Source organism: Ursus maritimus, unplaced genomic scaffold, assembly GCF_017311325.1.
Source record: "Ursus maritimus isolate PB19 unplaced genomic scaffold, ASM1731132v1 scaffold_21, whole genome shotgun sequence".
In the NCBI taxonomy this organism is placed as follows: domain Eukaryota; kingdom Metazoa; phylum Chordata; class Mammalia; order Carnivora; family Ursidae; genus Ursus; species Ursus maritimus.
Genome location: NW_024424564.1, coordinates 3,456,030 through 3,479,606, shown reverse-complemented (window position 1 = coordinate 3,479,606; position 23,577 = coordinate 3,456,030). Strand labels below are relative to the sequence as shown.

The following is a 23,577-nucleotide window of genomic DNA, read 5'->3' as shown; positions in this document are numbered from 1 at the left end:
TCATGTTTATATGGCACGGGAATAATTCTGTTGTAAGGGGAACTATTGCTAATGAAGGAGCGAGAAGGTACGTTTGCAAGAGGAAATGTCTTGCAGCAGGTGAGCAGTAAAAGATGAAATGTATGAATAAAGGGACGGGCCTCAGCTAGGATACAGACAGTACAGGAGAGAATGTGAGGTAGATAGGTCCAGATGTACACAGGTGAGATTAAGAAGGAAAGGATGAGATATAACGGTAAGAATTCTTATATCACTAAAACAGGAAAAAAAAAAGTTAACAGAAATATGAGCTTTAACACCAGACAGACCAAGGTATGAGTCCTGTTTCCATTATCTCCTTTAAAGAGCAACATGCTATCTTATTCTTAATAAATTCACAATTCAACAAAAACAGTAAGAATGGGTTAAGAATATATACTAAACCACTTTATTTCCATTTATAAGTAGAAATATTCATGAATTTATCTCAACTTTGATTCTGTTAAAAATTTGGTCTAATTCATTTTTTCTGGGGACCATAAATTCTACTGGATCATCATTCCCTTATATAATAAAAATTATCTTTTTCAGTCTTCTCTTGGTCCCTACATTTTCTTCCTCTCTCACTACGATTCCAATAGTGTAGAATTTAGTTAACACATCTATTCACATAGTCCCTACCCTTCATAACTTCATATTGTTTTATTATATCTCTTCTTAGACTTGGTATTTCCACTGTGTAAAGATAAAATCTGATTGCCTGTCTTGATAGAAAAGGATTCTCCATTTCAAAAACAAATACACACTCACAAATATGTGTTTCTGATCATTTTAGTTTCTCTGTTTCAAATTTTCTCCGGCTGCATTATGTTATTTGTATGGTGCTCATTGTCTGCATACACTGTGTTAAAATCTGTTCAAACACAATGCACAGCCATTCACAGCAGAAGGTGATAAAGCACAATGGCTTCGCTGTTGTTATGATGGATTCTGCAACTCATGCACTTTCACATCAGATAGCTTTTCTCAGTCTAGTGCATTGAAATAGACAAGGGGGGGGGAAGAAACCTAGAAGACAGAACATAAATCTGGTCTAAAGGTTAAATCATCTAATTTAGACAATGTCTAGAAGAAAGATAAGCAAAAGGTGGTCAAAGTAAGAGAAAGATGGATCTTTCCCCCCCTATTTTTGTAATTTTTTTGTAGGTGGACATCTAAGGCAAAATTGGCATTATCACATGAGACTTTCTTTTCTTCTTAATCCATTTTTCCTAGTTTCCACACTGGAGGTGCTGTCCAGGTCTTTGTATAATTTTGAATTTTCAAAACAGCTTAAAACATTTCAGTGTTAGAACATTACCTTAACAACACATAGGTTTAGATGGTGAGATATGTTTGCTCAGATAACCACACTGTTCTTCCTTATTGTGTGTAATTAGGTGAGATGAAGCTCACCAACAGAGAGTTTGGAAATATACTCATGAAAAGCAGCATGGATTTTTTATTTATAAGGAACTGAAGCTGAGAAGTATTAAGTAACTTGCCAGAGCTACTCAGCTAGTATGGGGCAGCCCTGGAATCTGAATGTAGCCAAATTCAAGTCTTGGGTGGCTCAGTCGGTTGAACTTCCGACTCTTGATTTCGGCTCAGGTCATGATCTCAGGGTCCTTGAGCTTGAGCCATGCATGGGGCTCCACGCTGGGCATGGAGTCTGTTTAAGATTCTCTTGACCCCCTGCCCTTGCGTTTTCTCTCTCTCTCTCTTAAAGAAAAAACATGAACAGTTACAGTTGGAAGGTCATGAATAACTATCATTGCAGGCAAAACTAATATCCAAATTAAGCTAATCTAATTTAGGCCTATTATATTCATTCAATGGTAAAGAAATATTTATGACCTGGCTAAAGCAACAAAAAAGTATTGTCTGAAACCAAACAGAAACTTGGATTCTTTGAGACGTGTTTTTCTGCTGTTACCACTGACCCCTAAGGGAGAATGAATGAATGCTGAAGATAGAGAAAGCAGATCGCATTGCTGTTTTCAATTTTGATTCTTTACAAGTAGAGAGGAAAAATACCTATATCTAATTACTCAACATTAACTGATGTTTCATTCATTAAACCTAAGAGAATACAATGATTCAAAAAGACAAAATAAGAGGTCACAAATATGAACTTAAAATATGAAGTGATTAAAACTGTCCTCCTTTTTTCTCCCATAGACTTATTTTGGAATATCAATAATGTACGTGGGGGATGGAGAAGGCTGTTTTCCTGGGGACTGTGGTTTTGCAAGCACTTAACAGATTGCCTCAAGCTTCTAGTTCAGTTGTGTTTGAACTAAGATGGAAGCCAACTTTAAGGAGCAGAGGTTATGCTGCCATTGAAAAGTTTATCCAGCTTCTAAAACACATCGTGCTTAATTTAAGGAACACCTCCAAGTAATATTTTTGCCACAACATAAAGGTACTTAATATCCTTTCTTGTGTGAAGGAGTGTTCATGAGAGAGGCTCATCATTCATTTTATCGGAGTTAATTCCTTGAACTTGTTTTTCTTTATCTGAGAAGGAAAAATTAACTCTACATGGATATTTTACATATATTTTAAACTAACTGTGAAATACTTGTCTTACCCAAGCAGCATTTGGAAGGTTAATGAAAGCCTCTATGTGTTCAAGAGCACTCTAAGTAAGGTTATTAAAATTCAACCCTTTGCATATTTCTGGTAGAGGGGGAAAAAAGTTTGTCCCAGACAACAAGGGCATGGAATACAGAGAAGCTTTGAAAAGTTTCTCAATCTCTAGATTAATGTCCACGATTTGGAGGATGATAGAAATCTGTACCATTGAGACAGACCTCTGTTTCAATGTTTCTGTAGCCCTGTTCTTGCCCAAAAGTCAAATATCCAATTGTCTGTTCTTCGTGCCACATGGATTTCACAATCGGCATTTCCACAGCACATAACCACTTCATCTTCCCACGAGTATCATGACAGTTTACACCAGTTGAGATAAAATCTCCAACATTTTTAACTTACTCTCTGAATTTTTCTCCTAATTAACAGGATGTTAATTAATATTAAAATGGTACTTTAAAGCTTTGGGTATCTAGAAGATTCTTATACTTTCTATATCAATGTAAGTCATGGTTATGAACATTGAATCACCTGGAGGAAGTTTGGAAAATCTAAACAAAACTCCAAATCACAAACACACACATTTCTCCCTTTAGTCCCCTTTGTTCATGATCCATATTTCATTCGTATCCTTGTGTCCAGATTCTTTGTTTAGTTATCCTCTGAAAAGAACAGAAGAATCTGAAGTAGATCAGAATTCTATCTCCTGGGCTTAGTCCTTTTCAGCCTTCCAGTAACATACACGGATTCCTGGGGTGCTGAGAAAATGTACAGGTTGCTTCCATTTGGTCCCTTGAATGAATCTCTAATCCAATCACCGACTGCATGAGTTGGTGAGGCCAAAGAAGAACAATGCGAACCAAGAAAATGCTACAATCGTCAAACATTCCCAGACTTTGCAGAACACATGCCAATCAGAATCATTCAGGGCTACAGAGCACCACCTTAGCATCGGTCCTCAAAAATCTACCAAAGCTTCCATAGCAGTTCTCCAAAGGCTTAGACGTAATGCCCTTCTACTGATGATAATGATTCTAGGTGTAATTATGATTATTTTAATAGCTTGAGAAAGATGTATTCCTTCAGGAGAACTTTGGTAAAATCTAGAGTTATAATCAATGCATACCTAACAAATGCTAATGTAAATAAAACAACTGTAATAAAACATTGGGTAACTCCAAATCATTTCGTACAGCATGGGAAACAGCAATTCTATCAGAGAAAGTCCACGGGTAGGGTGCATCCTCCTTATCTTCAGATTCTATATTTAAACAAACAGGCCTACTCACTAAAATTTATTTGTAACTCCCAAATCAATACTTGCAGTGCTTTCATGGTCATCGCCAGAGATGTGCAGAGTGGGGAAAAACTGAAACCTCCTGCCATGCAAGTTCCCAAGGTCAAGCAAGGTGACACTGCCTTTCTCATAATGTAAACAAGTGTCCTTGTCCCTATTAAATGTGCCATGTTTTCCACTTTTGTACTTTTTGTTGATGATTTTGCTGTTTAAAAATGGTCTTACAGCCTAAGGCCTTAAGTACGGGCTAGTGTTACTAAGCACAAGAAGGCTGTGTTGAGCCTTATGGAGAAAATATATATGTTATATAAGCTTTATTTAGGCATGCATTACACTGCTGTTGCTGTGAGTTCAATATTAATGAATCAACTATTAAATGAGATGTCTTTGAGCAGAAACACACATAAAACAAGGTTATATATCGATCAGTTGATGAAAATAGAACCATGGGCTCAGAGGAACCTAACCTTGTATTTTCCCTAGGAGCAGGAGTTCAATACTCACTGATTCAGTGTCTGCTGCAATTTCATAAAACATAACTAATGTGAATAATGAGACTCAACTGCATTTTAACACATTCAGAATTATGACCCTAAGATAGAACAAACACAGGGAGAGTGCCCAGAGTGCCGACATTGGTATTCTAGATGGCCATCTTCTTTGTGTCTGCACAGGCACAAAATATGTTACCCAGGATAATTTCAGTAGATTTTAGGCCATCAACTACACTTCTCTCCATCTTTTCATCATATGTCCATCACCTTCACTTCCTTTGGGCTGCTAGGGCTCTCCATGGCCTTTCCCCCTTTAGGGCTTTCACTTATACTATTTGCTCTGCTCCAAATACTTTCCTTCCTTTCATTACCCCTTCATCCTCATCTTTGGGGGCACCTGGGTGGTTCGGTCGGTTAAGCGTCTGCCTTCGGCTCAGGTCATGATCCTGGGGGTCCTGAGATTGAGTCCCTGCATCAGGCTCCCTGCCTAACAGGGAGTCTGCTTCTCCTTCTCTCTGCTGCTCCCCCTGCTTGTTCTCTCTCTCTCTCTCTGCCAAATAAATATATAAAATCTTTAAAAAAAAAAAAAAAAACACTTCATCCTCATCTTTCAAGTTCAGCTCAAAAACAATATTTCCTGATCATATGCTTATGAGAATTCTTTTTTTTCATATAAATTCTATTTGTTTCTTTTCTACACAGTTTCATGGAAACTACTGTGCTTCCTTACTCATATATTTGAAAACTGCAATTAAATATATAAAATTTATTATCCAGGGGCGCCTGGGTGGCACAGTCATTAAGCGTCTGCCTTCGGCTCAGGGCGTGATCCCAGAGCAGAGTTTCCTCTGCTCAGAGCCTGCTTCTTCCTCTCCCACTCCCCCTGCTTGTGTTCCCTCTCTCACTGGCTGTCTCTCTCTGTCAAATAAATAAATAAAATCTTTAAAAAAAAAATAAAAAATAAAAAATAAAATTTATTATCCAGTAAGCACAGCCTGTGTCTGATGGCTCTGTGTGACTTCCCTGAGCCAAGCCAGTACTCTGCCCATTGTTCATGCCCAGTGTATATCTGTAGAATAAATAAATGATGAATCAAATTATATAGGGTCTTCTCCCTAGTTATGACACTGGATTACCCACATATCCCCACCTCTGATGATCACAAACAAATACTTGTATGCTACCTGGGCTGACCCAGTGTCTCTGTCACAGACAGCGGCCTTGTCTTAAGGTCAGATCTATGAGCCCCATATGTGCATATCTATTTTTAATCAGCTAAGTAAATACTTACATAAGAACAGCCATCTAGATTAATCATTCAAAAACCTCTCTGGATAGTGCAATTACTCTGCCAAAGTCACTAATGTCATAAGAAGAAAGAAAAGAAAAGAAAAGAAAAGAAAAGAAAAGAAAAGAAAAGAAAAGAAAAAAAGAAAAGAAAGAAAAGAAAAGAAAGGAAAAGAGAACGAAAAAGAAAAGAAAAAAAAAGAAAGAAAAGGCCAGGCAAGGCAAGAAAAGGAAAGAAATCAAATGGTATTTCAAAATCTCTGCCATAATCCATCAAACTTGAGTCACTCACAGCATATGAAAAAATGAAATTTAATTACTATTTTATAAGGTCCTTTTAAAATAGTTAATTGAAAAAAAACCTGTTGCATATTCTCAATCCTAATATAAATGCTGTTTGAGAGGGCATAGAATGGTTCCTTGCTTTGAAATAAATATTCACAGAAATAGTCTTCAAATTAATCAGTGTAGTTCAGGAAAGCATTTCCTGCTAGACCTCACTAGGACCTTTCAGGAACTTCACCTCACAAGTATCTATCACATACCCTATACTACTTAAAGAACACACTCAGTGAGGACGGACAGTAGTTCACAAAATATTAAGGAAGATTAAAAAAAAAAAAAAGTCCAAAGCTGCCTATATTAGTCTGCTTGCATTACCATAACAAAATATACTAGCCGAGGCATCTTAAACAACAAACATTTATTTCTCACAGTTCTGGGGGCTGGAAGTCCAAGGCCAAGGTGTCAATTTGATTCCTGGCGAGACTGCCCCTCTTGCTGTGCATTCCTACTGCCTTTGCTTCGGGTGTACGAAAATGCAGAGAGAGCTATCTCCCTTCCTCTTCTTATAAAGCCCCCAACCCTACTAGAGTAGGACCTCACCCCGTGACCTCATTTAACCTTAATTCCTAAAACCCTGCATCCAAATACAGCATTTGAATTTGAGATTTGGTGGGGAGACACTGCCTGAATCACGCTGCGAAGCTGATTGCTCCGGTAGGCCCGGCACCGCGCTCCCCATGGCGGCAGGCTCTGTAGCCTCTACCACAAATCCCACTGACTCCCAACAGTGACGCCTCTTTTACGCTCCTTCTGGATCACGGATTAGCTGTAACCACCTCACCCGAATGTATTCCTTGAGGCATCTGTTCCTTCCTGTCAGTAGTTTCTGGCCTTATAACACTAGGTTGATGGGGCCTGGGTGTACGAGGTGCAAGGAATTCTGAAAAAGTGAATTTCTGGCTTTTTACTTGGGAAGGCAGGAAATCATGAAGTTGGGAATCCTCTAACATAGGAAGGATTTCAACAGTACATGAGAGCCCGAAAGAATGACAAATGTCCACTCCACTACCTGGATAGCAGGAGGCATGGGGAAATGCCACAGCAAATATATGAGTAAACGCCATGGAATTTCTTTTAGAACTGAGTATTGACCTATTTATCTCTTAGATTACCCTCTGTTTAAAAATCTTACTGGCACAGGTTGTTCTAATCAGACTTACTATCGTCCTTGTACCTGATCTGTGGTTTCATTTTATAATGGCTAATATCAAGACCAACAACAACGACAGGCAAAACTCCATGAATCAAACACGAAACATCCCTAGGCATGAAACTCGGTGCTTAATATACATTGTAATCATTCGTCCGTAACAATGACTCTGAGCAGCAGATACCATATATACACACACATATTTTTTCTATGATTTTACAGATGAGGAAAATGAAGATCCAAGGTCAAATGGGTGGCCCAAGCCACAAAGTCGCAAGTCCACATTTTATATCTGTTATTCTGGAGCTCATTATTTTAATGACAATGCTTTCCTGCCTCTCACTGCACTATTAAACCATCAATAAACCCTCCTGAGATCCCAGGATTTTCCATATCTGAGCTCCACTCAAGGGGCCAACTCTTGTAAGTGCAACTAAATCCTCTAGATAACTACTAAGTTTTACATTTCATTATGTGATTGTTTCTAAATAAAGAATATGCATTTCGACATATATCTAACCAGCTCCTTAACTACAAAGAAACTATCTAAACATCAAGTGACCCATGAGTGATTAGTAAAAAAGCAACATGTGGCTTTATTCTCAGGAAATTATAGATTCGTTTACTTTTAAAATAGTAAAGTAGTGAGCACTGATTGTGCCGTCTCTTCACATACTTTCCCTCTTCTGGGGAGAATGTCATCCTTCTATTAGGGAATTGCTCCTTTCCTATCCCAAGTATATAGTTCCACTCCGGCTGCCATTGCCAGCCCCCCATTCACCCACTGCCTGTAGGGGCTGATGCAAAGTAGGCCAAATCCTAGCCATCTTCCCTAGCATTTGTCAGATTATAACTTAGGGAAGAGGGGCAGTCTCATGTCCAATTTGACACTGAGATGCTGGCAATCATCTTCCCTCTGTCAGGGGAAGTATACCAAAATAAATAAACAAAGCTGCCTCACTGTGAGAAGCAGAGGAGAGAGGAGACAGAGCAACGTGAGAGACAGAAGTCAGGGTAGCTGGTGAACCTGGAAGCCTGGTACCTCTCTGCTGCTTCTCATTTGTACATAGGAACATTTCTCTTTAGACTCAGGTTTCTGTCATTTGCAACCGAAACACATTTGCATGGAATATGTAATAATGCAATAACATATGTTAGAGGAATTTAAGTCCAAAATCAGGAAAGATATTCTTACCAGGCCATAAGTTAATAAGCAGGTTCTTTTTATACATTGGTAAGGAAAACATTCACTGTCCAAAGAACACCTATCAAAAATGATTTAAATAAAGTTTCTTACATTTTTTGTTCTGCTGAAAATAAAATTTAGCAATAATCCAATATTATTTGAATTATCAGCTCTCTGTAGGGACAGCATCTCCTGAATAAGGTTACGACTAAGCATACTCAAGATCTGCCCTTGATCCAGGCCTCCTTCCATTCCTGTCTTAGAAGGGACACAGAGACATTTAATCATAGAAAGCTCCACAGGCATGATTTGATCCCTATTTCTGTGCCTTGAAGTGCAAGTGCCTGCCTCTCATTTATCCCCGTGAAAACTGGCAATTTCAATTTCATTTGAGACACTGAAAGCTTCCTCTTCTCTACCAGAGTTCTGAAGTAGCCCATGCACAAACCTTCTCATGTTCTCATGACATGAGCTAAATGACTGAAGACATTGCATAGTCTGTTCTAGCCGGCGCTCACAATTTACATAATTTATAATGTAATTACACAGTAATCTAAGCCTTTATGTCTGTATTGATCTGTATAATACAGGTTTTTCTGTACAACTAACTACAGAGGCTTAATCGAGATTTCTTCCGTAATTATTCAAACTATCCAGTGGGTCAAGGATCATCCCCTTGCAGCCAGGTCATATGAAACAAGATTGCTGCCAGGAGAGGAGGAAAAAGGAAGATGCACCCCAGCTGGAATTCTTTAGTCCAGGTGTCCCGCGATGACATATATCCTTCTACTCTCATTTCATTGCTCAGAACTAATCACTTGGTCTCCATCTGCGTGTAGGGAAGTTGGAAAATATATAGGAGCGCATGAATATACAGTGAGCAAAATGATTTCTGCCACACTATACCATATGTCGTAGGAAAACATTAGCAGTATCTATGTTCACGGATTTAAGTAGGTATAAAAGATGCAGGGGTGCCTGGGTGGCTCAGTCCTTAAGCATCTGCCTTCGGCTCAGGGAGTGATCCCGGAGTCCTGGGATCAAGCCCCACATCAGGCTCCTCCACTGGGAGCCTGCTTCTTCCTCTCCCACTCCCCCTGCCTGTGTTCCCTCTCTTGCTGGCTGTCTCTCTCTCTGTCAAGTAAATAAATAAAATCTTAAAAAAAAAAAAAAAAAAAGATGCATAGCCTTCCTTGCTTGCATAGGACTATCCGAGTGTACTTCTGGGACTTTACAAAACTAAGGTGAACGCCCCAGGTAGGTCTCAATCTCAGGAATGGAATGAACTTTTTTTTTTTTTGGCTGCAGCTAAGAGACAGCCCTATATGAATTATTTTAGTAGGCTCCTTCATTATGCAAAATATTTAGAGCATAAAGCAAAATAATGTAGTGAGGTTAGACTTAAAAAAGAATAGAAAAATACACACTACATATTACAACTACCAACCTCCCATGCCTAAAACCTTTCCTTCTTGGCCTCCAGTAAAAAAAAAGGCTGATTGGTCTGATGCTTGGCCCCCTATGTAAAGTTTTCCATCATAAAACCATCACCCTTACCTTAGTACAATTGGCAGTCACTGCTCACATAAAACAGAAGAGTATGTTACCATGGAGACAAAGCCACCTCTCCCCTCCAGAATGGCTGATTCTTCCAAGTCATAACAGATATTACCAGAAAAATAACATGAGGTACTCACAGAGATTGGCAGCCCCAAAGCTGCATTCAGTAATTGTGTAGCTAAGCAGATTCACACTATCTTTCCATAGAGTAACAAAGACAAACATTGTACTAAAAGATAATCCCATATAATCACTGTTTATAAAATAAATCCCCATATCCATCTAAACAATGTGGAAAGTTCAATTTGTAATATGTTTTCTATCTCTACTTAGTGCTTTATTAATGGAGTGACCACTGTGTTTGACCTATTTGCTGAAATTTGCTAGAACTCCAGGAGACCATATGGATGACCAGATGGGTTGCTGTAATTTAATGTCACTATTCTAAGGATGAAGTAAGGGATAAACATAATTTGCATTCTTTTCCATCCTTCCTGCATACCTTTTATTAGTTTCATTTTTAATTCAGACATCAGAAGGGAAGATAATACCTTGCTACCAAGGCTCGGATGCCAACTAATTACTACGAGAGACTCCAGTCCTGACATCACAGGCCAGGCCTCAGAACACACTCCATCTTACCCAGTGACCCCACCGTGGTGATTAATAGGTTGAGTGCTAAGCCCTAATGAGTATGTCAGATCTTAGCTGTTCTCTAGGCTAACGTAATTAGCATTATGTTGAACAGAGTATTTCAGTTACTGGGTAGACAGCCTCATTAAACTTCATACTAAACTATATGCCTTTTCACCTTATGGTCTTTGAATTTATTTTATAATCATCAACCTAAAAGGCCACTATAAATAGAGATCTTTCAAATATTAAAGGATAATTTAAATATTTTTAAATCAATTATTGATCTTCTCCAACAGTGAATCTCTATGTTGTACATGAAGTGTTTTTCAGGGATTCCTGTTGAAATGCAAGTTTCTGGACTCCACCAACAGAAATTCTGCTAACAAGGGGTTTGGGAGAAGACCTGCAACTATGTGTTTTTAACAAAAGGCACATGATTCAGAAGCAGAAAGTCTGCGGACCATATTTGAAAAAATACTACCACTTTGGTAATAGGAGCAAAATCTGTGTCTTAGATTAATTGAAACTATCGGAATTTATTGTTCTAAATAGTTATTAAGTTTCTGAAAAAAATTATTTGTATCCACATAAGGGGGACTGTTTTCACATTGAGATTATAGTTTTAAATGTACCAATTCTTTCTTATTAAAAGATCAAAACAATTATCAAGATAAGACACCTGTGTTATTTGCAACAAACCATGTAAAGTGTAATGAGTTCTCCATTAACCAGTGGATATGGCAGGTAATAACATTTCTATCCTGCAGGCCAGGGGCCTGGGATTGCTTTTCCACTTTCAAGGGAAAGACCACAGAATTTCTGCAATTACTGACTTTTCTCCATGGCCAGAGATGATAAACAAAATGTCTCAGTTTTGACAACTAACGACCTGAGCAATATTCCAGTGACTTAGTGGCTCTCACCTAGACATTACCATTATCAACTACTACATAAGTATCTTCGTGTGTCTAGCATTGGTTTTCTTGAAATAAGCAGAAAATCCCCACTGATCTTTAGTTTAGACAGATTTTTTTCATCTATTACCCTAAACATTTTAAGGTATTTTTTTCCTGAATTGATAACTACTTATTTAACCAAACTACATTTTTTTTTTAAAAGGTAGGCTCCATGCCCAGCATGGAGCCCAACACAAGGCTTGAACTCACAACCCTCAGATCAAGATCTGAGCTAAGATCAAGAGTGGGACACCTAACTAACTGAGTCACCCAGGCACCCCCAAACTACCATTTTTTTGATGAGCTTCAAAAGAGTTCTGTTTTTGGCTATTTATTTATTTATTTGAGTGAGAGAGAAAGAGAGCATGAGAACAGAGGGAATGACAGAGGGAGACAGACAAGCAGACTCTGGGCTAAGCCCAGAGCTCAACACAGGGCTCCATCTTATGACCCTGACATCATGACCTGAGCTGAAATCAAGAGTCAGACAGTTAACCGACTGAGCCACCCAGGTGCCCCTCTTTTGTGTTTTTTTTTTTTTACATGTATACTATATATATTAAAAATAGGAAATAAGAATATGAATAAATTGAAAAATTTAATAATAAATATATATTATAACTATTTACATATTATAATTTGATACTGAGATTTAATGGTTTGAGAAAAGAAACTGTATTATTCTTCATTCTACACCTTTTTGTAGATCCAGCCAGGGAATCGAAGGCTATCATATGACCATGGCAAGTCTATAAATACATCCTACTTTCACTGGATGAAGAATGATTGCTGAGGTATCAAGCTCTGTCTGAGACTTATTGGATGCTATCCTATTCTATTTCTTCCTCTAGGAATCCTGCATTTTCCAGCAACCCTGGCTCCTGTCTCTAGGTAGAGCTACATAAGATTCTGACCAGTAGATTATGTGCAGAAATGTTGTTTATCCCTTCCAGGCCTGGCCCCTAAAGTATCCCACATGATCTTCCATGCTGTTTGCATTCACTCTCTGTCTAGCCAAGTGGAGCAGATTTGGAAACACCGCAAAGTCTCATGTGATGGCAAAACCATCAGATGAAACACTGCTTGAGCAATAAGTAAATTTGTATTCCTTTGAGGCACGGGGACTTTGAGGTTATTTGCTTAAAACTAATAAAGTCAATTAAGACTTGACTTAACGAAAAAGTTATACAAATTTTTGTCTTGCTCATGAGTTGGTCAACTCCCTGTTCAGTATAAAATTATGACTGTATAGTTCAAATTCAGTAGATTTCTATGAAGTCACTAGAGGAATCTGTCTCAGTTGTATTTAAGAAGGGGGGAAACCACGTACCTTAATGTTAGCATATTTTGGAGCTCAGGACAAGATGACCTGTGTGTTGTTCTAGTAAAACATTAAATAACACCCAACCCTTGCAATAGAGGAACAAAACCAGGTACACAGTGTCTATTGTTTCTATATCATCAGAAATGACACAGTTAGAATCCTTAAAGCAATGGTCCAAAGGAGATACTCAAAGTGTTTTAGAAGCAAAATTTTTCACTGATCCACTCAAACAGCATTTTAAAGATACCTTTTAGTAGTGGAACAAAAATGCACCCATTTAACCTAACTAAAAAGGGTAAGGGACACATACTGGATTAATGTAAAATCACTGACATATAGAAAGCAGAAAACACATACCAATATGCACTTGTGAACACCGGCACACACACACACACACACACACACACACACACACAGGATCACAGGGGTCACATTTTCACTTGGTAGTACCATAAAGAGACAGTATCCTGTAGATTAATTATTATGTCACTGACAAATGACCTTGTGGGAGTAACACCTGAGTCAGGTCTGTAGAAGGCCTGGCCTAGATCTGGCTCTATCACTTTCTAGAGGTAAAGAGGAAGATATGAGAAAGGCAGAGAGCATGACTCAATGTTTGGAGTCTCGATTTCTATCTGACACTAATGAGCTCTTTGTCTTGGGAAACTAGTTTATGTCTCTATTTCTTCAATTATAGAATGGAGAGAAAATAATACTGATCTCATGCATTGTCACGAGGATTAAATCATGTGATACACAGCAAGCATTTAGAGAGGACTTAGCTGAAAGTAAATACTAATAAATATTGGATATTATTGCTAATGGTATATCCCTATCACTATGAGCCATATTATCCTCGACTGTAAGGTAAGAAATTGTGCTAGGTGATTTGTATGATTTCTTCCAGTGCTTATATTCTGAGCTACACCTGCCTCTTAAAGTCAAATATCCAGTTGAAAAATGAAAACTCTAAAACCTAAATATTTTACAGGATGACTTTAAAAAATGTAGAGACCATCTGGTCTGCTGTTGGATTGATTTAAAGAAAATTAGTGACATAACGATACACTAATAATTCCATTTTTTTAAGCATTCGGAAGTGATATCGTTCTTTGATTTGTTCTCCCTCATGAATCTTACCCTCATCTGAACATGGAATGTAACAAAATAATTGTCAGGCAACCATTTACATTTACAAATGTCGTATTAGGGGCGCCTGGGTGGCTCAGTTGGTTAAATGTCCAACTCCTGACTTCAGCTCAGGTTATGATCTCACGGTCGTGGGATCAAGCCCTGCATCAGGTCTGCACTCAGCAGGAAGTTGGTTGGAGATTCTCTCTCCCTTTCCATCTCCCTCTACCCCTCACCCCACTCTGTCTCAAAATAAATAAAATCTTTTATTTTAATGTCATATTTAATGAGTACTACAGAGATAAGGAATTATTTTGATCACAAGAACCTGAATGGATCCAGAATGTACATGATAACACTCCATTTCTGCAGCTGAAGGTGAAGTACTTAGTAGGCTCACAGATTATCAGCAACTGGAGTTTCTTTCTCATTAGGAAGAAAGGATTTCTACCAACTGTAACAATGGTAGGAAATGATACTAACACTATGGTATAGACTTTATTGCAGATTAAATGGAAAGTGCCTCCCTTGGAAATTCCATAATTTCGTAAACATTACTTTGTTTAAAGAAATCCTCATTCAAATAAATACTCTAGTAATACTAAAGAACGAAGTGAACAGCTCGAGATGCAGAGTCGATAAAATTATTAAAAATTCATTTGGAATTATATTTTTGGTTGGTTTTAAGTGACTATAATACAAAAACAGAGCTTTAATATACGAAGACATTACATGTAAAGCACTGTGGCATGGAAGCATTGTTTTCTTAATCTGGAATTCCGTTTATTCCCAGAAATCTTACCTCCTGCATACATAACAGCCAGCATAATGGATGATATCCAGGCTATTTCACTGTAGCTAGTGTTGAATATTTGCTGAATTTCTTTGAAGAATACTGTGACAGCTTTGGGGAATGCGTATGAAAATCCAATGGAGATAAAGGACGCTCCAACCACCACCCAGCCCCAGCCTCCATCAGGAGGTGGGTGTAGAGGGGGACCTACTGGTGGTGGCATTTCTGCTCCTCTAGTCGAGATTCAAGCAACCTATTTTAAAAAAATGAAATAACAGTTTAAACCTTATTTCCATTTTCAGATATTACTCTTGAGAGTCACCAAAATAATATTTTATAGTTACAAGCATACAATTTCTCGTGAATATTTTTTAATATTCTCATACTCAGAAAATCAACCCCCAAAATGGAACAATGTATGTAACTAAAACTGAAAGCGTTTGTTTATGGAAATAAAAACTACTCAAAAATTACTCAAAGAATTCAGATCTGCACTGAAGTACCAACCCAAAAATAAAAGCTATCTCTATCTGAATTCTAAGCATAATAAAAATGGAGCTGTCATCACTTAGAAACAGAATACTCTCTTGTTCCAAAATATTTAAGATTTTCTTTACAAAGGTTAAAAAGGACCATGTATGTATTAAATCTGATAGATTGTAAAGAATTATAGATTTTTTATTATTAGAAATATTAGATTATTAGAAATATTTTAGAATTTTTCTACTTTTAATAATTGAGAATACTTAAAAATATTTCAGCATGAACCTATTTTCTAGACCTGTCACATTAGAACTTATATGGTTTTAATGAATTAATTTTACTGCACTTCTCAAAATGGTGCTAGCTATTATTTAATAATGATACATTTTATGCATTTTTTGTAGCAATAAAATTCTTCCAAACAAATAAACGGTATGTTATTGTTTGTTAAAAGAAAGGACTTTCTCTTTGGATATGCCTAGGAACACTTACCCGCTAGCTTTATGGTGTAAGAGCTCACACTCTCCTGCGGAAGAAATGATCACATACAACCTCACATAACTGAAATTAAATTAAAAATATTGGTTCCCTAACATCAATGTTTCTTTGTGGAGTAATGCTGTTTGCTTAGCTTTTAGCTGTAATTGCCAGCATTTTTCAATATCTTCTTCTTACTACTCTCATTTTATTTGTGAATATGTTTCAATTGAAATGTAGAAGAAAAAGAAACAATTTTCTATTGGTAAAATAATGTTGGAAATAAGTTAAGAAAACTAAATTTGCCACATGTTTTCAGAAAACCCACCAAAAAACTAAACACATAGCTATGAAAGCAGAGACAGGTTTAATTTTTGTTTAGTGTCAAATTATATCAAGGATATTTTCATGTACTTTTCAGATTTCGAATGAAAATATTCTCTACATTAAACTTCTGTAATTTGTCCAGAGTTATACCAAAGGACTTGGCTTTCAGAAATTCATAGAGGAAAAATGATAAAAATGAAATTTAAAATAGGTAGAGAAGTTCTCTGCAATTTTCCTGTTTGCATAAAAGAACCTTTCATTATTAATTCATGAGTTTAAACTATTGTAGCTTTTATCACATCTGCTACTGTAAACACTTAGAAATACTAGATGATTTCTCAGTAACTTCAGAAAAAATTTCTAAATAATCTTAAATACATTGTTTAAATATATCAATAGGAATATTGAATTTTACTAATATTTAAATCATGTTATGAATATGAATACTAAAATTTACTAATGAGCTAGGTTAATGTTGGGATTTCTATTGTATAGACAGGAATCTATGCTCATAGAAAACTAAGGGCCTTAAAAAAGATTATGTAACTGAGTTATTTTTTTCTCCTCAATCCTCCTTTTTTTGTATTGTTATTTTTTTCACCAGTTTATCTCTGTATGTAATCTTCTGTATCTGTTTCCAGAATATTGACTTGATTTTAATTATAACTGCATAGTCCAGGTTGAGAGTCACTATTCATGCCTCTTCACTTCCTTATCTCCTAGCTGTTTAGTTTCTTCCATATAAATTGATATCTTATGATCTCTTAACTAAATTATTAAAGAGTGGACCCTAACCAATTAACCCTTGAAAAATTCCACTTCCAAGATTACTACCTGTTCATTATTAAACAACTCTTGGGTTGATTAATCATCAAGATCTGATTCATACACACTCACTGGCCTCATGTTATTTTTCTGTGCACAGCTCTGTAATATTTTCCATGACTTATACCTGTTGTGTCTTTTTCCTTTTATTTACGGAAATAATCAAGAAAAGCAGGAATTAAAAGTGTAATTTTACCTGTTGGTAGATGCCAACTTGAACAGATTTTTTTGGATTATCCGTGGAATTTTAAGTCTAGTCACTATTCCTTGAAGTGATATATGAGGGCAATGCAAAGGGAGAGAGGTAGAGCAGACTCTGGATTATCTAAAGAAATGAAAAAAACAAAGGTTACATGTATAATTGAGTTCCATGAGCCTCATTAGATCAGCTGGCTTTAATTTATCCCAGGATATTATGACCATATTTTAATAATTAGCAAAATTTCTTTGTCAATCCATTGACAGAACTGCTAACGTATGAACAAAATGATCAAACATATATGCATGTGAAAAAAATTATAACTATAAAATGAAGAAATAGTTTTTTTAAAATAAATAACATTAGATTGCATAACTACCATTACGAGACAGAAATTCATTGGCATTCATTAGCTGTCACTCAAATAATTTCCTATACTCATTTAAATAATTTACTCTAAAATTCAGTTAAAGAAACTATCCATTGACAATGGAAACAGATTATTGAAAAGAGAATTATTAGAAATATTATCAAAAAAGCTTTTTGGAGGGGAGGGGGGTGGGGGATGGGGTAGCCAGGTGATGGGTATTAAGGAGGGCACAGTTTGTAATGAGCACTGGGTGTTATATGAAACTAATGAATCATTGAACACTACATCAAAAACTAATGATGTACTGTATGGTGGCTAACTTAACATAATTAAAAAAAGAAACATTATCAGTAATATATATGTCTCACTATAAGACAGACTGGTCATGAAAAGGACTAAAAGTATTTTAGGGATCTTCTGATTTAGAATTAAAACTTCCTAATCAGAACTAGGTGACAGATACATTCAAATTTCCTAATACATCAAATACTTTCATTTCAACTTAAATCTTGTGCTGAATACATAGAAGCTAGTACTTAGAGTTTATTTTGTTTAAGTTGGACATTCCTTTGCCTAGATTAAAGCTGGAAAAAAGTCAACTCTGAATTAAATAACCAGTTCCCTGCTTTGCATGTAGGGCCACGTATCCTGAAGCGTTGAAAAAGGCAATGCAGGCACCAGGCTAAATGAGATTTGTATGAGAGGATGAGGAAAGCTTGTGATCTAGTTGCCAAGTCAGTGAGAAACTGAGAGTGGGAACTAGAATGATTAGTCAGGGAATTATAAAGTCATGAATAAAACCTGAGAAATAGATAAGGCTGAAATTAAAGGTTTTTTAAAAGATTTATTTATTTATTTGAGAGGGAGAGAGAACATGAGTGGGGGGCGGGGCACAGGGAGAGGGACAGAATCTCAGGCAGACTCCCTGCTGAGCTCGGAGCCCCACACACATGCTTGATCCCAGGACCCTAAGACCATGACCCAAGCTGAAACCAAGATTCGGACACAACCAACTGAGCCACCCAGGCTGAAATTAAAACTTTAACTTGTGCTCAGAATAAAGAGTTACAGGGTCTCCCGGGTCTGGGGTAACAGCGGTGAGGAGAAACATCTGTTCTGGTCTTACCAGGGGCCTTGGGAGCCTTGGTAACTTTTTTAAGCCGGGTAGTTCAGGGATGGCAGCCCCATCCTACTACATGTAACCTGCCCATCCAAATGCAGAAATCCTTTTTATATTTTGAGGAAATATATTTCCTGTCAGTGTCCTCTGGCAGAGAGAGCTGGGGCAAAACTTCTGAGGAAAGCCTGAGGCATTTCTGAAAATTGGGCTCTGACCTTCCAGTCTATACTTAATTATCATCACGCTTTATGGAGGTCAGCACAGAGGCTACAAGAGATCTTGACAAGTCCACGTTCTAAACGCTCTCCAACATTTCTACAAACCTTTCATACTGCTTTAACCTGACTAGTCTATTTTCTTATAGAAAGACCAACTCACATCCATGGCTTCTTTCAACAAATTGGCCAAAAATCCAAGAAGTTATAACTTCCTGCTTGGTAGTTATATTAATCTATTTTACATCCCTTTCTCTACGTCTACTAAACTATCATATTTTAATACACGTTTACACAAATATATTCATACGATCCATATATTGGTCTTTAGCTTTAAAGATGAAAAGCAGTGTTTTAGAATTGTGTGTCCTACTAAAAAAAAAAAAAAAAAACAGTAGAAGATCAACAATCCTTCAGAACATGGGAAAGTTCTCCTTTCATTTGGGAAAGCAACTATTTTGGAGATTGCTTCCTAAAGTCCAAGGCGGCATAAAGTTTATCCGCCCCTACAAAAGCTGCGTTAATTACGACAGCTAGAAGTTGAACTACGCTCTAAGCTCTTTTGGTTTGTTGGCAGTTTGCATACACTGTCACTTGTTTCATGATAACTTTTACTTACAACAGGATGCACCAAAAACATCAACAACAATGACAACGCTTAACTATTTCCCAAAGATTCAATTAATTATCATAATCCCATGAGTGAAGAGGAAGTGATGTTTTTAATCACATTTAGAGATGAGAGCATAAAGAATCAGAGGCACAAAGTGATTTTTCCAAAGTGTAATGTCCAGTAAGTGCTTAAGTTGGTACCACGACTAGTATTTTCGTTAGGTCCTTTGTTACTGATTCCACCTTCAACACAGCATCTTAGAGGCTGCTCTTTCTGCTTACAAATATACTCCTTCGGTCTTATTTCCAATGGTGAATTTCCACATTTCAGTTCTTGCACATGTCCTTGCCTGTCCTGTCCACTGGAATTCAAATATTTGTTCTTTGTAATTCTAAACCTCAACTATCCTTCAAAGTCTTTAGAAATTCATCATTTCAGCTTATTTACATCTACGCTATCTATAATTTTTTTGAGTATATAGACTACAATATATCATTGTCCTTGACAAAAGGGTGACTTAATGACTGCTGAAAACATTCGCCTATTTCAAATGTTTTTAAAAAACTAACGTGGTGGAATGTGCTTAAGCCCCAAGCCTTGCCTTATCTTCTAGAAATCAATATGGGATGATTAATCTAAGGAGATGAAGATGTAGGGCAAAGAAATAATAAAACTATTAGTGATGATCAATGGTTAGACTCTAGTGTTATATTTAAGGTCTTTGCTCATTACTTGTACAGAATATCAGAATTTCCTTTATATACTTTGTGAATAATTATTTCTTCAACTACCCAAATCTAAATCAGGATGAATCAATTTTATGAACCCTTATCAATAGTCTAAGCCATCCAGAAGTTATGTTTCAAATTATAGTCCAGAAATAAGGTACTCAGCAAACTAAGTCCCAAATTAAATCAATGGACGTTAGGAGACTATTGACTTCACTATAAATTAATCTAGAGAGCCTATGGATAAAGCATGACTTGTTCTTCACATCCTACCTATAAAGAGGCTGTGTTTTCACCTAAAGGAATTACTGTGTTCCTTTATGAGCTAGTCTTTATGTTTTCTATTTCCTTTTTCTTATACAAAAGGATAAAGTAGTGTCAAATTAATGTACAATGTTTAAGTTTAGATGACAACTCACCCAATTTTGTAACAGAAATTAAACAGAACCAAATCTTCTCTTCTCCAACAGGTAACTGAATTAAAATTGTAATCTAATCCTGAGAGGTTATTTTATTCTTCCAGACAGCCCATGTTTTAAATCCTATAGACTGATTTACTTTGACAACTAGACAAGAGACATATCAATAGTGCATGGCCCACAAAATGTCAGTAACACAAAACCTATTTTTAGATGTGAACTAAACTTAACTGCTGTAGTTAAAAGGATTCTGAGAATGCTAATTGATAATAAAGGTCAAACTAACTAAAGATGTTTTTATAATGGGCAAATTAAAAAAAAATACATGTCAGCACATATTATAAGGTATTGGAAATGGACATCCCACACCAAACGATTCCTGATTTCTAATACTATACTTTAAGAAGTGTGTAAAAGCAATTGTTGTGGGCTGAATAGGGGCCCTGAAAAAGGTATGTCCATGTCCTAATCCCTAGAACCTGCAATATGTCTTATATGGTCCCAGAAACTGAGTGTTTGTGTTCCCTCAAAATTCATATGTTGATACCTAATCCACAGTTGCGATGGTATTTGAAGGTAGGGCCTTTAGGAGGCAATTAGGTCAGCAGGGTGAAGCCTTCATGAATAGGATCAGTGCCCTTACAATGAGGCCCCAGGGAGCTCCCATACTCTCTCTGCCAAGTGAAGACACAGTGAAAAATGGCTGTGTATGGGGATGCCTGTGTGGCTGAGTTGGTTCAGCGTCTCCCTTCGGCTCAGGTCATGATCTCAGAGTCCTGGGATTGAGTCCCGCATTGGGTTCCCTGCTCAGTGGGGACCCTGCTTCTCTTTCTACCTGCCACTCTCCCTGCTTGTGCTCTCTTTCTCTCTGACAAATAAATAAAATCTTTTTTAAAAATTTAAAGAAAAAACTACAAACCCACTTAAAAAAGAAAAAAGAGAAAAGAAAAGTGCCTGTTTATGAACCAGGGAAGGGCCCCAACCAGACACTGAATCTGCAGGCACCTTGATCTTGGACTTCCCAGCCTCCGGAATGGAGAGAAATAAATTTCTGTTATTTATAAGCCACCTAGTGTATGGTACTTTGTTACAGCAGCCCTAACAAACTGAGACAAAAATTGGTACTGGGAGGGGGATGCTGTCATAACAAACACCTAAAAATGTGAAAGTGGCTTTGGAACTGGGGAGTGGATAGAAGCTGGACCAGTTCTGAGGTGCATGTGAGAAAAAGGCTATTACCATAAGTGGATTATTAAGGGTGATTCTGGTGACAGCCAATTAAGAAAAGAGGAGACTGTAAAGAAAGCCTGAGTCTTCTTCAAGAATACCAAAGTTAATCCTGAACAGAATGTTAGTAGAAATATGGAGGGTCAAGTCCATTCTGATGAGGTCTGACAGAAATCAGGCACGTGTTATTAGTGAGGGAAAGGCAATCGTTGTTATAACGTGGCTAAGAACTTGGCTGGACGGTGTTTATCTTCCAGCTGTACTGTAGAACTTGTGAGTGATGAAATGGGATAGTAGCTGAAGTTATTTCTACGCAAAGTGTTGAAAGAGTGGCCCTGGTTCCGCCTGACTCCTTATAGTAAAATGCCTGAAGAAAGAAATGATTTAAAGGTAGAACTGTTAATCAAATAGGAAGCAGAATTTAAAGATTTGGAGAACTTGCAGCCGATCCATACTGAAGAGAATGAGAAAGTGTGGTCAGTAGAGAACACTCAAAGTGTGGGCAAAACACCGTTTGATAACATTTGCCATCTCCACAGAAGCAGGCGCTATTGTTAAAGGCAAAGGAAGAATCACTCAAAGACAATTCAGAAATCATCAGGGCTGCCCTTTCCATCACAGATCCGCAGTGCTAGGGCCCCAGGGGCGGAGAGATTTCAAAGGTGGGGCTGCCTGAAGGTGGTTTCAAAGTTGGGACATCAGGGTGCGCTGCCCAGGGCTGCCTCACATCATGGGCTCTGCTTGCTGCACTCCAGAACTGAGCTCCGTGGCTGTCCCAGGTGCAGCTCTGGAGGACACAGGAGGCAAACTTTGGTGGTACCCACACTCCTCTACCATCTCTGTCAGCATGCAGAATGCAAGAGCCATGGGGGCATGGCTGCCTCCACCTAGATTCTAGAAGATGCCTGAGAGAGTTGCAGGGTCAGGATCCTATTAAGGACCAGGGTCCTATTAAGCCATGGATATAAGACCCCATCCTGCTGGGACAGAGCCCAGACACAATACTTCCGCAGGGATAGGGCTACTGCAGAAAGCCCCAACAAGGATGATGCTCTGAGCCCTGGGGACAGGGCTCTCTTCTAGAACCCTGAGAGTGTTCACGCCAACCTGTGAGAGCTGCAAAGATGAGACCATAGCCCAGTGGGTCCAGAAGGCAGAGCATCCAATGAAAGAAGATTATTCTTGATCCTTAAGATTTAATGTTGTTGGCTCTGAAGACTTAATGCTGGGTTTTAGACTTACTTGGAACCCCTCCCTTCTTCTCTATGTTTCCCTTTTGGAATGGGACTGTCTATCCTATGCCTGTCTCACCATCATATTTTGGAAGATTTCACAGGTTCATAGCTAGAGAAGAATTTGCCTCAGGATGAATGATACCTTGAGTCACACCCATATCTGATTTTGATATTTAGATGAGACTTTGGACATTAGACTTTTGAGTTGATGCTGTATCCTCTCAAAATTCTACTAACCTAATCCCCAGTATGATGTTTGGAGGTGGGGCCTGTGGGAGGTAATTAGGTCATGAGGGTGGAGCCCTCGTGAATGAGACCAATGTCCTTATGAAAGAGGCCCAGATTTCCCTTACCCCTTCTGCCATGTGAGGGCACAAGAAGACAGCCATCCATGAACCAGGACACCGGTTCCCATTAGACACAGAACTTGCTGGCACCTTCGTCTTGGGCTTCCCAGCCTCCAGAAAGCCACCCCGCCTATGATATTTTGCTGTAGCAGCCCCAACGGACAACGGCTTATGGCAAAAGAGGTAACTGAGTTAAGGACCCTGAAAGAAGAGCTGATCC

General features: G+C 37.8%; 1 protein-coding gene across 1 annotated transcript in view; it reads right to left on the bottom strand.

Moving 5' to 3' along the window:
- Positions 1-23,577, bottom strand: part of SLC16A7 (solute carrier family 16 member 7) — a 158,651-nt gene that overhangs the window by 52,791 nt on the left and 82,283 nt on the right. The window contains exons 2-3 of the mRNA XM_040637209.1: positions 17,081-17,209; positions 14,782-15,025 (exon numbers count right to left, since the gene is read on the bottom strand). Of these exons, the coding sequence (XP_040493143.1) occupies positions 14,782-14,995 (214 nt within the window). The 5' untranslated portion in view covers positions 14,996-15,025; positions 17,081-17,209. The remainder of the gene's footprint in view (positions 1-14,781; positions 15,026-17,080; positions 17,210-23,577) is intronic.